The 13,335-nt window shown below is 37.9% G+C and overlaps 2 protein-coding genes across 3 annotated transcripts in view; one reads left to right on the top strand and one right to left on the bottom strand.

Moving 5' to 3' along the window:
- Window positions 1-5,385, top strand: part of srgap1b (SLIT-ROBO Rho GTPase activating protein 1b) — a 34,823-nt gene extending 29,438 nt beyond the window's left edge. The window contains exons 18-22 of one of the 2 annotated variants that reach the window (XM_039667664.2): window positions 66-136; window positions 231-408; window positions 1,551-1,685; window positions 1,777-2,143; window positions 3,233-5,385. In XM_039667664.2, the coding sequence (XP_039523598.2) occupies window positions 66-136; window positions 231-408; window positions 1,551-1,685; window positions 1,777-2,143; window positions 3,233-3,649 (1,168 nt within the window). In that variant the 3' untranslated portion in view covers window positions 3,650-5,385. Of the gene's footprint in view, window positions 1-65; window positions 146-230; window positions 409-1,550; window positions 1,686-1,776; window positions 2,144-3,232 lie in introns of both variants that reach the window. The other variant, XM_039667663.2, reaches the window with a different exon arrangement.
- Window positions 5,386-6,871: 1,486 nt separating this feature from the next.
- Window positions 6,872-13,330, bottom strand: kics2 (KICSTOR subunit 2). The gene is made up of 3 exons (XM_039667753.2): window positions 12,677-13,330; window positions 11,175-11,463; window positions 6,872-8,141 (listed from the first exon to the last, which is right to left on the bottom strand). Exons 1-3 carry the CDS (start codon window positions 12,915-12,917, stop codon window positions 7,322-7,324), a joined length of 1,350 nt encoding a protein of 449 aa, XP_039523687.1. The 5' UTR covers window positions 12,918-13,330; the 3' UTR covers window positions 6,872-7,321.
- Window positions 13,331-13,335: the final 5 nt, after the last annotated feature.

Here is a 13,335-nt window from a genome sequence, read left to right as displayed (position 1 = left end):
TTAGTATTGACATGGTTTAAAGTGTGTTCCAGCATGCTGATAATCTTTTTCCTTAATCGTCAAAGTGAAAGTCCGTACAGTGAACCTGGAGCGTTTGAGGAAGGGGAGCAGGATGGAGGGACGGAAACACAGACGAGTGAGGAGGGTAATTAAAATGCTTATCATCACTTATTTTTTCTTATTCCCAAAAATGCTCATTTTTTTTTTTTTTCCAAATGTCTGTCTTTCAGAGGGTGAGCCCGTGGAGGCGATAGCCAAGTTTGACTATGTGGGACGCTCTGGACGGGAACTCACCTTTAAAAAAGGCGCCACCCTGCTGCTGTTCCAGAGGGCGTCCGAAGACTGGTGGGAGGGACGTCACAACGGCACTGACGGACTCATCCCGCACCAATACGTCACGCTGCAGGAGTGAGTTCATACTGGACACTTCATCTGCAAAGTGATGGCAACAAAATAGATGGAAAATCTATCATAAATGTATCACTTTTTTATATTTACATATAACATTCCTTACAAAAAAAAAATACAATAGCAACCAAAGATTGTTGTATTATATGTCGAATAATACGGGAGCTCCGTTGTACAGTTTGAGAAGTTGTCTGATTAGTTATTATTATAGACCATTTCACAAGATGTAAACAACACTGGTCCAGAAGCACTTCCTGTTTCAGTTTGTAACTGTTTTCTTTATTTCACATGTAAAGAAAACATCTTAAAGATGTTTGTTTAACTTTTTGATTCAGTTTTAAATGTTCTGTTGGTTGTATTTTATCCCAACTTTTATGTAGTGTTAAAAAACTGAAACAGGAAGTGCTTCTGGACCAGTGTTGTTTACATCTTGTGAAATGGTCTATACTTTTTTTTTTTTTAACAGTGGTGACTAATTTCCACTTAATCGTAATGCTCTAAAACCATAGAACATTAACATGGTTAATTGGTATACACAATGCTAGAAGTTATTTTATTTTTATGTTTCATGTTTTTATTTTTATATTTTATTTTTCTTTCAGGGTTTATTACCTCATTTTTATTTTACTTTAATTAAAATTGTATTTTATTTTATTTAATCTTTACTTTTTATTTTACTACTTTACTTTTGTTTTGCTTTATTTATATTTTTATTATATTTTCACTTTTCTTTATTTTTTATATTACCTGATTTTAAATTTTATTTTACTTTACTTCACTTTATTTATTTTACTTTTACTTTACCCTTATTCTACTTTGTTTTAAATTTCATTTCATTTCACCTTACTTTATTTTTATTTGACTTTATTTAAAATTATTAAATTATAGTATTTTATTTTATTAACAGTTTTGACTAATTATTTCCTCCTGTTACTGCTGCATGGTGACTACAATTAATATTTACCGCATATTTATTGTAGTAACAATGACTAATTGTATTTTTATCAGGGTAATTTTATTATATGAAGTTTGTTCTGTTCTGTTTATAACAAAAATGGCATGAATTTCCTAATTGAACGAAAATAAATTTTGAACAAAGGATCAAGCTTGATCTGGATAAACTTGTGAATGCCATATTTCAGGGATGAGGCCATGTCAGACACTCTGAGCCAGAAGGCAGACAGTGAGCTCAGCACCACACCTTCAGATGAGGTGAGCTCCAGGCGATCGCTGACGTCCCCTACTGAACCAAGAATCCCTGAGACCTTCATCAGCCGGTGAGCACACACACACACACACACACACTCTGTCTCTCAGTCACTTTTATCACAGTATTTCACTTTATTACTTCCTCTTTCCTCTCTTCAGACACCGGAAGCGGACGGAAGCCCTCCTGCGCCGCGTCCCTGGTCGCCTAAGCGACGGTCACTGCCACGGCAATGGGCTGGAACGCAGCTCGCCCCCTGTAACGGTGACCGTAACGGGGCATTTCAGCCCGCGGGAGCTGTTACGCGGGAACAGCTGCGCCCTGGACAGTCCTGAGCACCACAGACGCACAGGACACAACGCCAACTCCAACTCCAACGGCAACGTCACTGCCAGCATCAGCAGACACGAGTCTCTGCGCAGGGAGAGAGAACGAGAGAGCCCTCCAATACGCCAGTCACCCTCCGCGCTGCATTGTGGGATACCTATTCAACGCTCTCAGACGCTGAACCCACACACGATGGCACAGGTTTGATTTAGGAACATTCAGGAACATTCAGGAAAATGGGTGACTCTCATAAAAACACACCATTATCAAATTTAGAAGGGAAAAAAGTGTGTTATTTTTTTACATATTCCAAGTGATGTCTCTCTGTAGAAGTTTTTTTGAAAAAAAATAAGATTTATTGCATTGACGTTATTTTTTGTCAATTTCCACTTAAATTCTTGAATTTAATTATTAAATCAGTTACATTTATCAAAAAAAATATAAATAAATATAAATAATCAGTGACCAAAACAAATAATGATAAATTATATATATATATATATATATATATATATATATATATATAATGTAACTTTAAAGTAATATCAATTATGATAAATTATTAGATATTACAATATCTGTATTTAAATGTTTAGATTCATTATTTGTGTATTAAATGTAAAGTCAATTTATATTAATTAATAATTATAATATGTAATATATTTATATTTTACAATATTATATTAGATTTAAATAATTGTGTATTAAATGTATTATTTTTATTTTATTCAAAAATATATATAATATATATATTATTTGTTAAAAATTGATTAATATAATGAATTGGCAAATTAATTAACTGATATAAATTGATAAATTATTAGATATTATAATATCTATATATAAATTGTTTACATTTCATTATTTGCATGTTGTGTAAACAATTTATATTAAATAATAAAATTAATAATCAGTAAAGTGACAAGATATTTATTCAAAAAATATATTTTTTTTTATTATAATATATATATATATATATATATATACTGTATATACATTAGATATTAATTTCTAAGGTATTATTGGGAAAAAAGAGTGATCCTAAAAAATAGGATTTATTTTCTTTATGCAAAATGCAATTTTTTACTTGTTTGCCTTGATATAAATTATGACCCGGATATGTCCATGACACGTTTCATGAGATTCACCCAAATTCACCCAAAACTCATGCACGTGCAAGTGACCCAACTTGTTGTTATAGTAATACCCGTACAAGCTCCCTCTCTCTCTCTCTCTCTCTCTCTCTCTCTCTCTCTCTCTCTCTCTCTCTCTCTCTCTCTCTCTCTCCAGGATATAGAGGAAACTATGAGTCTGGCCTTGAACGAGCTGCGTGAGCTAGAAAGGCAGAACGGGAAGACCGCGGCTCCTGACCTGGTGCTGGACACCCTGGAGCAGGCGAAGAGCAGCCCGTCCTGCCCATCCGGCTCCACCCCCTCCAGCTTATCCAGCCCGTCAGATTCCCCGAGCCCCCTGAGCCCCATCAGCCCCCTTCCACCTCTCCCTCCACTGCCCGGCCCTTCGTCCCGCCGCTCCAACGACCCCGTGGCCTCCTTCAAGCCCATCGCCTCGCCCCGCATGGGAGTGACGCTGCGCCCACCCGCCCTACGCCCCAAACCGCCCATCCTCCCCAAAGCCAACCCTCCGCCATCCCAGCAGCCCCAGAATGCGCCTCCGAGCCTCGGCGGGGACAAATCCGGAACCATGTGAGTCTCAATGGGTCCAACCGAAGGAAACAGGGTTTAAGACTTGACGATTGCTTGAAGAACGTAAACAGGGTTAATCTCTTAATAATGACATGATTGTACGGCCGATAGCTAGTTCACGTGCAGAACGGTCGGATAGCGTTAGTCTACGATATTATATCCATAAATGTGTTGTGAGGGTGGTGTGTGTGTGTGTGTGTGTGTATTCTCAAAGTGAATAGGACTTTATCGTGTCTGTGTGTAGATACATTTATGAGGAACCCATTCAGAGACAGCGGAGAGAGACTGGCTGTACAGGAAGTACCGTTGTTTTTTTTGGGAAAATGACGTTCCATTGAGTTGGTGCAATGCATTTTGAGTGCTTTGATTTGTTAGGCCTTATGTACCGTCGCAAGAGGGATGTGTCGAGAACGCCATTTTTATGAGTTGCTGCTGCTTCGGTTCGAGTTACAGGACTACCGGTGCCTCTTGGGAAAATGGTTATTTCACTTGTCGGAAGTTTGACGGGGAATGTAATTTAGTTTTTTTTTTTTTTCGGTTTTTCGAGCCTTTCCCGAAGAACACAGAATGTATTCCATGAATGTTCCACTTTTGTTTCTTTTTTTCACTCGAAAAATACCACACTAAGCCTTGATCACCAGATAAACCTCCCCCTTTACCGTGGAAACCAAACCCTGAAGCCTGATTGGACGACGTGGGAGGGACGGAACTGGTGACATTCCGAGGGCGAGCATGAACTAAGCTTTAATGAAACGCAAAAGAGATTTGATTGTAGGTCTCGCCCTCCCTCAGTTCGTCCGAGTACAATTTCCACTGCTGCTCCTCTGACGGACCATAATGGTGTTCGATCCTCGATTTTCAACGTCCCCTGTGCTTCCAGTGTACGTGTGTTTGTACGACATGGTCAACGGCAGACTCTTTGGAGCACACTAACCATACATGGCTCTCCTGTGTGTGTGTATGTGGGGGGTTTTGCATGATGAATCGCGGTTAGAGTAGTGCAGAGTACTAGATGATGGATAATTCATGCTTGTACATGGCAACTTAAGTGTGTGCGTGTGTGTGTGAGTTAGAAAGAGTGCACTACACTTGTAGACAAAGTGTGTGTGTGTGAGATAGAGAGAGGGTGTTTAGTCTGGTGTGTGAATACGCATGAAGGTGAGGTGAGTTGTTTTACGAAATGAATGGCCTTGGTTCACTTTTTGTACACTAACAATGGTTGTTTTTCCACTTTTTTTGACTGCTGCTCTAACGTTTTTCTACCTGTTCTAATTTTTTACCTACGAGGATTTATTTCTTACTGGTGCTCTTTCATACGACCACGTCCACTTGTCGCCGTATCCGACGCCCACCTTTTATCCTTTTACGAGCGATGTGCATATCTGACGCCATCGCCCCACCCTCCCACACACAAGCACACACACACACACACACTGTGTTCACATGAAAGTGCCTTTCAGGATGCATGTTGAATGCAGGAGCCTGGTCTGCCAAGGGTGTGTGCTCCCGTCGCTCTCTGAAGAGTCGTTCCCCAAGTTAAATAATAACAATAATAACGCTAGAGCTCTTTCCAGATATTTAATAACCTAAATGAATAATAAATATGTACATTTAATCCATTGTGATGTCGCACTTTCATGTATAGGACTGTATTGGCATGTAGCATTAAATCATGTTCCAGTGCATTTTAAAATGTGTCGAAACTGAATGTCTTTGAAATAAAGGAAAGTTGATATGTCCAAAAAATGGCGTTGTACTTTTTGTTGATGATATATTTCAGTTTGCAGTGCTGGAATGATGTACTAAAACGTAATGGTGAGTGACACTATTTTGATATAATTCTTATACCAAATGGTCCAAATGGTTTTGATGGTCCACTTTAGACATTCTAACTTTGCAGCTACATGTCAAATAACTCTCCTTTATTTGCAACTACATGTCAACTCATTCTTATTAAAGTATTAGTAGACAAGGTTAATAGAATAAGTTGACTTGTAAAGTTACCTATACTCCTTGTTGTGAGTTAGGTAATCGGATTACTTTTTTCAAGTAACTAGTTAAAGGAGTAGTTCACTTTAAAAAAAAAAAAAAAACTTTTGCTGATAATTTACTCACCCCCATGTCATCCAAGATGTCCACGTCTTTCTTTCTTCAGTCGAAAATAAATTAAGGATCTTCTCTATATAAGATTCCAGGATTTTCTCTATATAATGGACTTCATTGGGAACCAAACGGTTCAACGCACAAATGAGTTTCAGTGCTGCTTCAAAGGGCTTTAAACGACACCAGACGATGAATAAAGATCGTTTAAAGTTGCAAAGTTACTTCATCTAAAGTGGAATTTCGAAATGCTGTTACCTTATTTTTTTAAATGTAAAAGATTTTTTGAGTGTACTATACTTTTAATGTCCCTCAATTTTCCTTGGAATGTTAGAATCTATGTCCTTTACACACATGCACTAATAATAACCTATGCTTTTATTTCAGTCTTGCTGTTAAAAATGTAGGAAGATGCAAGGATCCTTTTATGGCTCACGCAGAAGTGCACAATGGTGGACACAGCTTCTGCCTTTTAGCAAGGAATCATTTCCCATCATGCACCTTAACTTGGCAGACGCTGAAGAGGAGGTAAAGTGATAATATAATGGGAGCTAAAAGTCTGAGATCACTTGTGCAAATGTTTTGTTTTAGAATTAGATAATTATAATTGAACATTACTACTATTTAATGTGACTATTATTAAATTTAAGTATTTGGTTTATTTCTCTTTTGCTTTTGATGATCGTGTTCTCAAGCATGATTTAAGATGATCCGAGCATCTTGAGCTTCTGTGGAACAATCTCTCTATACAGTCACATTTACTTCTTTAAATGAATAAGAAATATTTCAGCAAAAAGACACTAGTCAAATAACATTTCTTTGTTCATTTTAAATTGGATTTTCACACCACTATGGTTTTTCGATTTGTGGATGGGGCCTGTTTTCTTTGCCTTGTGTTATGGGTTTACGCCTATCAATCTTTAATGTTTTGATTTATATTAATCTTAATTTTTCAAATGCGAGGTGGTACATCCTTTCTGCCGTCCTTGAGCACAGACGTCAACTCTCATATGTATAGCGGTGACCTGTGTTTCATTGGGTTTGCAGTAAACCATAACAGAAAAATAATGAATTTTCTAGCAGGACAATGACCTTAAATACATTAAAAAAAAGCAACAAGTGTCGGTGAAGATTCACAACTAATTTTATTCCCTGAGACGAAGAAGTCAGTAGTTAGTATGATACACATTTCTAGACTTTATTTCAGAAGTGAAAATGTACATAATAGGAGGAAAAAAACGTCAAAACATTAAAACCAAAGGTTTAGCTATTAAAATGTGTTACACATAGCAAATTAACATTTAAAAGGGCAATCAAAATTCTTTGCAATAGGTCCCTTTCATATTCAGTAAAGCCAGTCCAATTGCTAAGCCAACATAAAAAAAAAGACAAATGTTCACAGCTGTGATATTCGTCTTTGGTCTGAAAGTGTTTGAATCATGAAGCGTTTGGACCTCTTTAATAATTGTTCAAAGGATAAAATGGTTTCAGCAGCAGCACAGTGAATAAAAGAGCGTCAGCAACCGATATTGACCTGAAACATCCTTTTAAAATAAACTGTATTTGGGTTGAAAGTTCATCCCTTGGAGCCGGGTTTGAGCGTGGTGAAGGGTTTGGAGTTCCTCAGCGATCCCGTCAGCTCCTGCAGGAATGCCACGATGTGCGAGTCCCTCTCTGACTTCCTCCCGTCGAAGATCACCACCACGGTGAAGTGCGGCTCGGGTCGCGTGAGGAAGTAAGTGCTCTGGACTTTATCGTCGTAAAAGTGGACCACCTTGTCCAGAGCGTTGAGCTCGGTGGCGCGGTCGCTCATGATCATGATGACGTTGGGCCAGTGCGTGACCGGCCTTTCTCCGCCTGGAAGCGACACGACGGCCGGAAACTGGTCCACGCCTTTGGGGGCCTCGCGGTACGAGTGCGGGTGGTGGTATCCGTGTCCCTGGAAGCTCTCGGAGCCACGGTTGTCGAAGACCAAGGAGACGTTCAAAGCGTCGTGCTTGCGAATGAAACCAGAGATCTTGCCGAAGTAATCGAGGGAGGTGCGAGCCGTCAGGGTTTTCATTTCGGACGGTGACGTCTGCCGGTTGAGAGAATCATGGAAGTAGAAACTAAACTTGGCTAGGAGTGTCGCTTGAAGGCGCTGCAGCCACAGGTAGAGGTGCGGCGGCAGCACGGCCTTCTGGGATTGGCCCCCGAAGAGGTGTTTCCTGGTCTCTCGTTGGCGTTCGAACACCTGCCCCCATGCCTGCAGTTTGGAATGGGCGCCGTGCAGGTTCTGCAGAGATGGAAGGAAATGCCACGCGGAGATCTGGGCCTGGCATCGCAGGAGCTGAGTCAACACGTCCACCTCCACCTGGAAGCTGTTCTCCAGACGGCTCAGGATTGGATGGTGGAATCTGAAAGAAATGATATTGCCATCAAGGATTACAGATGTAACCTCCCCTCAATCATCAGGCTGTGCGATAGATTTTGAAATAAAATCAATGACACTGATAACTAGTCAGTTGACGTCACGGCACACATTGACTGATCAATGGCTACCGTCAACAGGTTACAAATATTCTTTAAAATATCTTGTGTTCAACAGAAGAAAGAAACTTGAGGGTAAGTAATGACAGTTTTGGGGTGATTTGGGGCTAACTAATTCGTTGCCAGTTGAGGTAAGCGTGGCACTGTTCATTTTACACCGTAAAAAAAAGTATTTTTGTGATTTTAAGTGTCTTAAAAGAAAAAACTGGATTCATGCCATGTCGTAATAACCATAATTACGAGATGACAACCTACCTGTGAGCTGTTCATGTCCTCAGACACTGAATTTTGTGTTTCTATAGGCCTTACTGTGTGTAGCTCCGCCCCTTCTCCACAGTGCGAAGGTAAGATCTTACGGACCTATGAATGAAGAACTTGTTTTAAACTATTCCCGGTCTACTGACGTTTGATGTGACGTCCTTATTTTAGTCTTTCTCGTTAAAAACGTTGTGTTTAATTGAATGTTACTTGTTACTTTGTGAAAATCGTTTCAAAGTAAACTGCACCAATTTTTTTTTTTCAGTACACGCTTAAACAATCATTAGCAGTGTCGCGCGTCACTCTGAAACTGGCAGTGCATATATTTCCTGCTTGGCAAACCACCAAAATAAAAGTTCAATTTTTTAACATCGAAAAATATGAGTATTTTAATTTTACAGTACGCTATAAAAATGTATCCAAAACACTATTTTTATTAAATACTTATTTTTTACAGTACAGTTGTTTTATCGTAATTTATTTCTTATTTTTAATATTTTAATTAATAATAAATAACAATAAAAATAATTTTAGACATTCAATGGGTCAAAAACTGTGAATGCGGCTTATGAAAACACGTGGAAAGTTCTTGTGGATGGCTGCCCACATTTTTCAAGTATTTCCCAAATTGTAAAACCATAAAAGGATGGTTTGCACTCAAAAAAAAAATTTTTTTAGATTTTTACAATAATTTTAAATTCACTCCTCCACAAAATCAACTCATTCAAGAATGAATATTTCAAAAATAGCTAATTAATTCATCTTGAGAATTCAGTATTTTTTCATACCGCAAAATATATCAGAAACCCTAAATATCGCATCGTCAGACTTTCCAATATTGTACAGCTCTACATGTAATGGAACTCAATGACACAGATTTGAGACGACGTAAGATGGTGGACGATTGTCAACATCTCTGTAATCCTGCAGTCTGTGTGTCCTGTTTGTGCTTGAGCTATCGACGCTGTGCCAGATTGTTCTCTTTGCTCATTAGCTCTGGAGAAAATCATGAATACTGCAGGGTGGCATAGAGCTCATTACATCTCCTGCATTCAGCAGCAGCGTGAAAATTCTTCACCCCTGACTGATCATTAATTACATGTCTTAGCAGGCAGCCAGAAAGAGAGCATGAGGAAATGACTGAGGGAGAGAAAGAAATTTCACAGAATAACACTTTCTATTTCAGTTTAATCCAGAGACTAGTCTGGTGTGGTGCTAGGAAGTGCGGTGTGAGTTTGGGGCGGGTCTATCGGTTTGGCTTCGATGAAAGATCGGGAGTGTTTGAGGAAACCTGTCTGAAGACGATCACTTTTGCAAACATGAATTCGTATATAATGCTTTTTCTTTGTAAGCCAGCACTCGAGAGCTTGTCAAGGTCAGCCCCGGCGACCCTCTTAAGCCGAGAGCTGAATCTGTGCTGAGCCGTCGGCTGACTGATTCATTGATCAGATAACATTTGGGAGATCTTGTCTCTTCTACTCCAGCGATGACTCAACATTTGGCATCCTTCTTTCCGTGAAGTGCAGAGTTCACCTTGAGCAGTCAGTGGGAGCGCACTCAGCTTCAGATGTCAGTAACCTCACGCACTGCTTTATCAAACATCATTTCTGATAGAACAATATGGGTATTTAAAGGTGCATTTAAGGTGGTTTTCCACTTTAAAAAGAAATCATGGGTGAAAAAAAATTATATATATATATATATATATATATATATATATGAAGAGTTCAGATGCAAAAGCCTCTAAGTGCCATTTGAAATTTTCTTCTAGAATGATAATTTTTATCAAGCTTGTATATTTAAGTTCAGTGATTTCACTTAAATGGCAATGATAATTACCTATTATTTGTTATTTAAGAGAAATTACTGAATTTAAATATACAAGTTTGATAAAAATCATCATTAAAGAAGAAAATTTCAAATGGCATTTAGAGGCTTTTGCATCTGAACTCTTCATATATATATATATATATATACGATATATATATATATATATATATATATATATATATATATTATTTTATTTATTTTTTTTAATTTATTTATTTATTCACGCACGTAAATGTGGTTTACAGGGACTCTCCATAGACATAATGTTTTTTAAACTGTACAAACTTTACTGTATATTCTATCCCTTAAGACTAAACCTAAGCATTACAGAAAACGTTCTGCAAATTTTGACATTTAAAAAAAAAGACATTGTGTTCTTGCATATATGGTTTATGAGGACACACATGCATTATATATTTCTTTGGATGTCTTCATAGTCCAAAATTTAATTATATATTAATTCTGAATTTATTTATTTTATTTATTTTAATTGCACCATTACATTTAGCACATTTTTGGCATTGTTTTAATGATTTCATCAGTTTCCTTTGAAAGTTTATTTTAAATAACCTTCATTTATTTTACTCTGAGTTGGAAATGGACTTTCATAGCTTTCTATTACACATGTAGACCTTCTCGCCAGAGAAACAAGCGCCCAGCCATCTTTAGAATATTGTGTTTGATCTTCAGTTTTTTTTTTCAGATCCATTCAAGCACACCATTGATTTGATAATAGTTTCTCAGTATAATGAAACTAAAACAAAGTCATAACGAAGAATCTACACCACCACACACTACTCTCCGTTTCTCACCTTGAACTGTACTTCTGTAAAATGGTCTCCAGCGTGCTCACGAGCTCCTCAGAGTTCACAGTCTTCTGGCTGCCCAGAGAGTGCATCTTCTCGTAGAAGTCTGCGATCTCCACCCTGGCCTGCGTGAAGTGACACAGCTGCTCGGACAGATGAGACAGGAGGTCCTCCAGGTTGGGAGACGGGCCTCCGGATGTGTGGCGGCCCATGGAGACCACCTTCTTCAGTTCGTTTTGCAGAGACGTATATATGGTTCTGATGGAATCCTTACGGCTGAAGAATGACTGGCCACCTGCAACGACACGCATTCATTAATATGTTTCAGCTCGAATATGAAGCCAATAACAGACCAAACGAATGGTGATGTATTATGTATGGCCACATGGCGCCATCTGCTGTATTTAAATGATACTGCTCTCTCTTCACCATTATGACATTTTGGATTAACTGATACATGCATATTCCAGTGGGGGTTTTTTTAACGTGTACCAGGGTAATAACACATGTTTGGCATATTCAAAAGCATGACAATTGCCATGGTTACATGTACTCTAAAAAGCTATAACTAGGGCATCCTAAAGACAAAAAGCAAGTTGTTTTGCCAAAAACATAACATTACCATGATGTTACTGAATGATTAGCATAATAAAAGTGTGTAGTGTTAAAATCTGATACATGTGGAAGCAGATTTCCACCACATAAAAATGATTTGGTAAATCTAAAATATGACATAATAAAGTCAAGCCAAATTATGAGGTATACCATATAATCTCATTATAATGAACAAAAATGTGGAAATTATTAGATATTAAGTCATTATTATGAGACAAAACCCCATAGTTGATAAATCATGGTACAATTATGTATAATGAAAAAGTCAAACTATTTGTTATAATAACAACTGTCATAATTTCGACTGTTTGTCAATTGACTTGACATAATTTTAACTTTTGTCATAACTGACATTTTTTCTCAATTTCAACTTGTTTTAATTTTGATTATTTCATAATGTGTAGACTTTTTACAATAAAAGTATTTTTTTATTTAATCTCTTATTTCAACTTTTTAATGTTAATTTCTATTTTATCTAAAGTATGACTTCTCTTCATTTAATTTGTCATAATGTTACTTTTTATCACATAATTAAGAATTCTAATAATTACAACTTATAACTTCTCTCATCATTTAAGACATTTTATAATAATAATTAGGTGTTTAATCTCCATTATTATTTTTCTATTTCTTTACCATAACTTTTGTAACATATTTTAGACACTTTATAGTAATAATGCAGTAACTCATACTTTATATGTTTTTTTATAATTTGTTATATTGTCACTTTATCTCATAATTTTTTACTTTTTATCAATAATTTTGTCATGATTAAAACACCAAAGCATGTTTTGTATTTTCTTCTTATGTGGCGGAAATGGGCATCCCAAACAGAGGTTGTTGTTGTTGTTGTTGTAAGGAATAAGGATACAGTAGAGGTGCTTCCCTCATACCTAGTTTCTGGCCGAGGAAGGTCATGTTGTGGTAGGCTTTCTCTGCGGCTGCCAGGTGTGCGAGCGCGGCCAGCAGAGACGCCCAGATGGCTCCTGCACTCTTACTGGAGTCCTTCTCCTTCTCCACATAATCCTTCGCCCTGTCAAACCAGAACATCCCGAGCTGTGTGAAGAAGCTCTCGAGCACGGCTCTCTCTTTAGGAACCGGCCGCAGTTCCTCATCGCGCTGCGTGTCACACATGATGACAGGGACAAACCAGCGCACTTGCGCTCGCAGCTGCCGCACATTCACGCGAAAGCGTTATTTAATGAGCGCTTCAACTGTTCGACGTGCGCGTTATGTTGTGACCGACAGTCGCGGTCGCTAGAAAAGACCATAACAAACCACACCAACGAGTTTGAATGACTCATTCTTGGTGAAAATGCACATTCTTGGTGCTAAAGGCCACAATGACACTTTTCAATGATAACACTACGGCAAGCCAAAGGAGACAAATACGTCTGTATATGAAACGCGAATCAAATAAAAGAAAATAAAAGTCATTCGACATAATATTCTATATATTCATATATTTCACAGTCATGGTTTTTGAGTGAGGTCCTATCATTTTTCAGTACAAGAAATCGTGTGATCAGTGGTTGTCATGCCAGCCTCTGCC

The sequence above is a fragment of the Pimephales promelas genome, chromosome 24 (genome assembly GCF_988280905.1).
Source record: "Pimephales promelas chromosome 24, fPimPro1.hap1.1, whole genome shotgun sequence".
In the NCBI taxonomy this organism is placed as follows: domain Eukaryota; kingdom Metazoa; phylum Chordata; class Actinopteri; order Cypriniformes; family Leuciscidae; genus Pimephales; species Pimephales promelas.
This window is presented reverse-complemented; position numbering and strand designations above follow the sequence as displayed.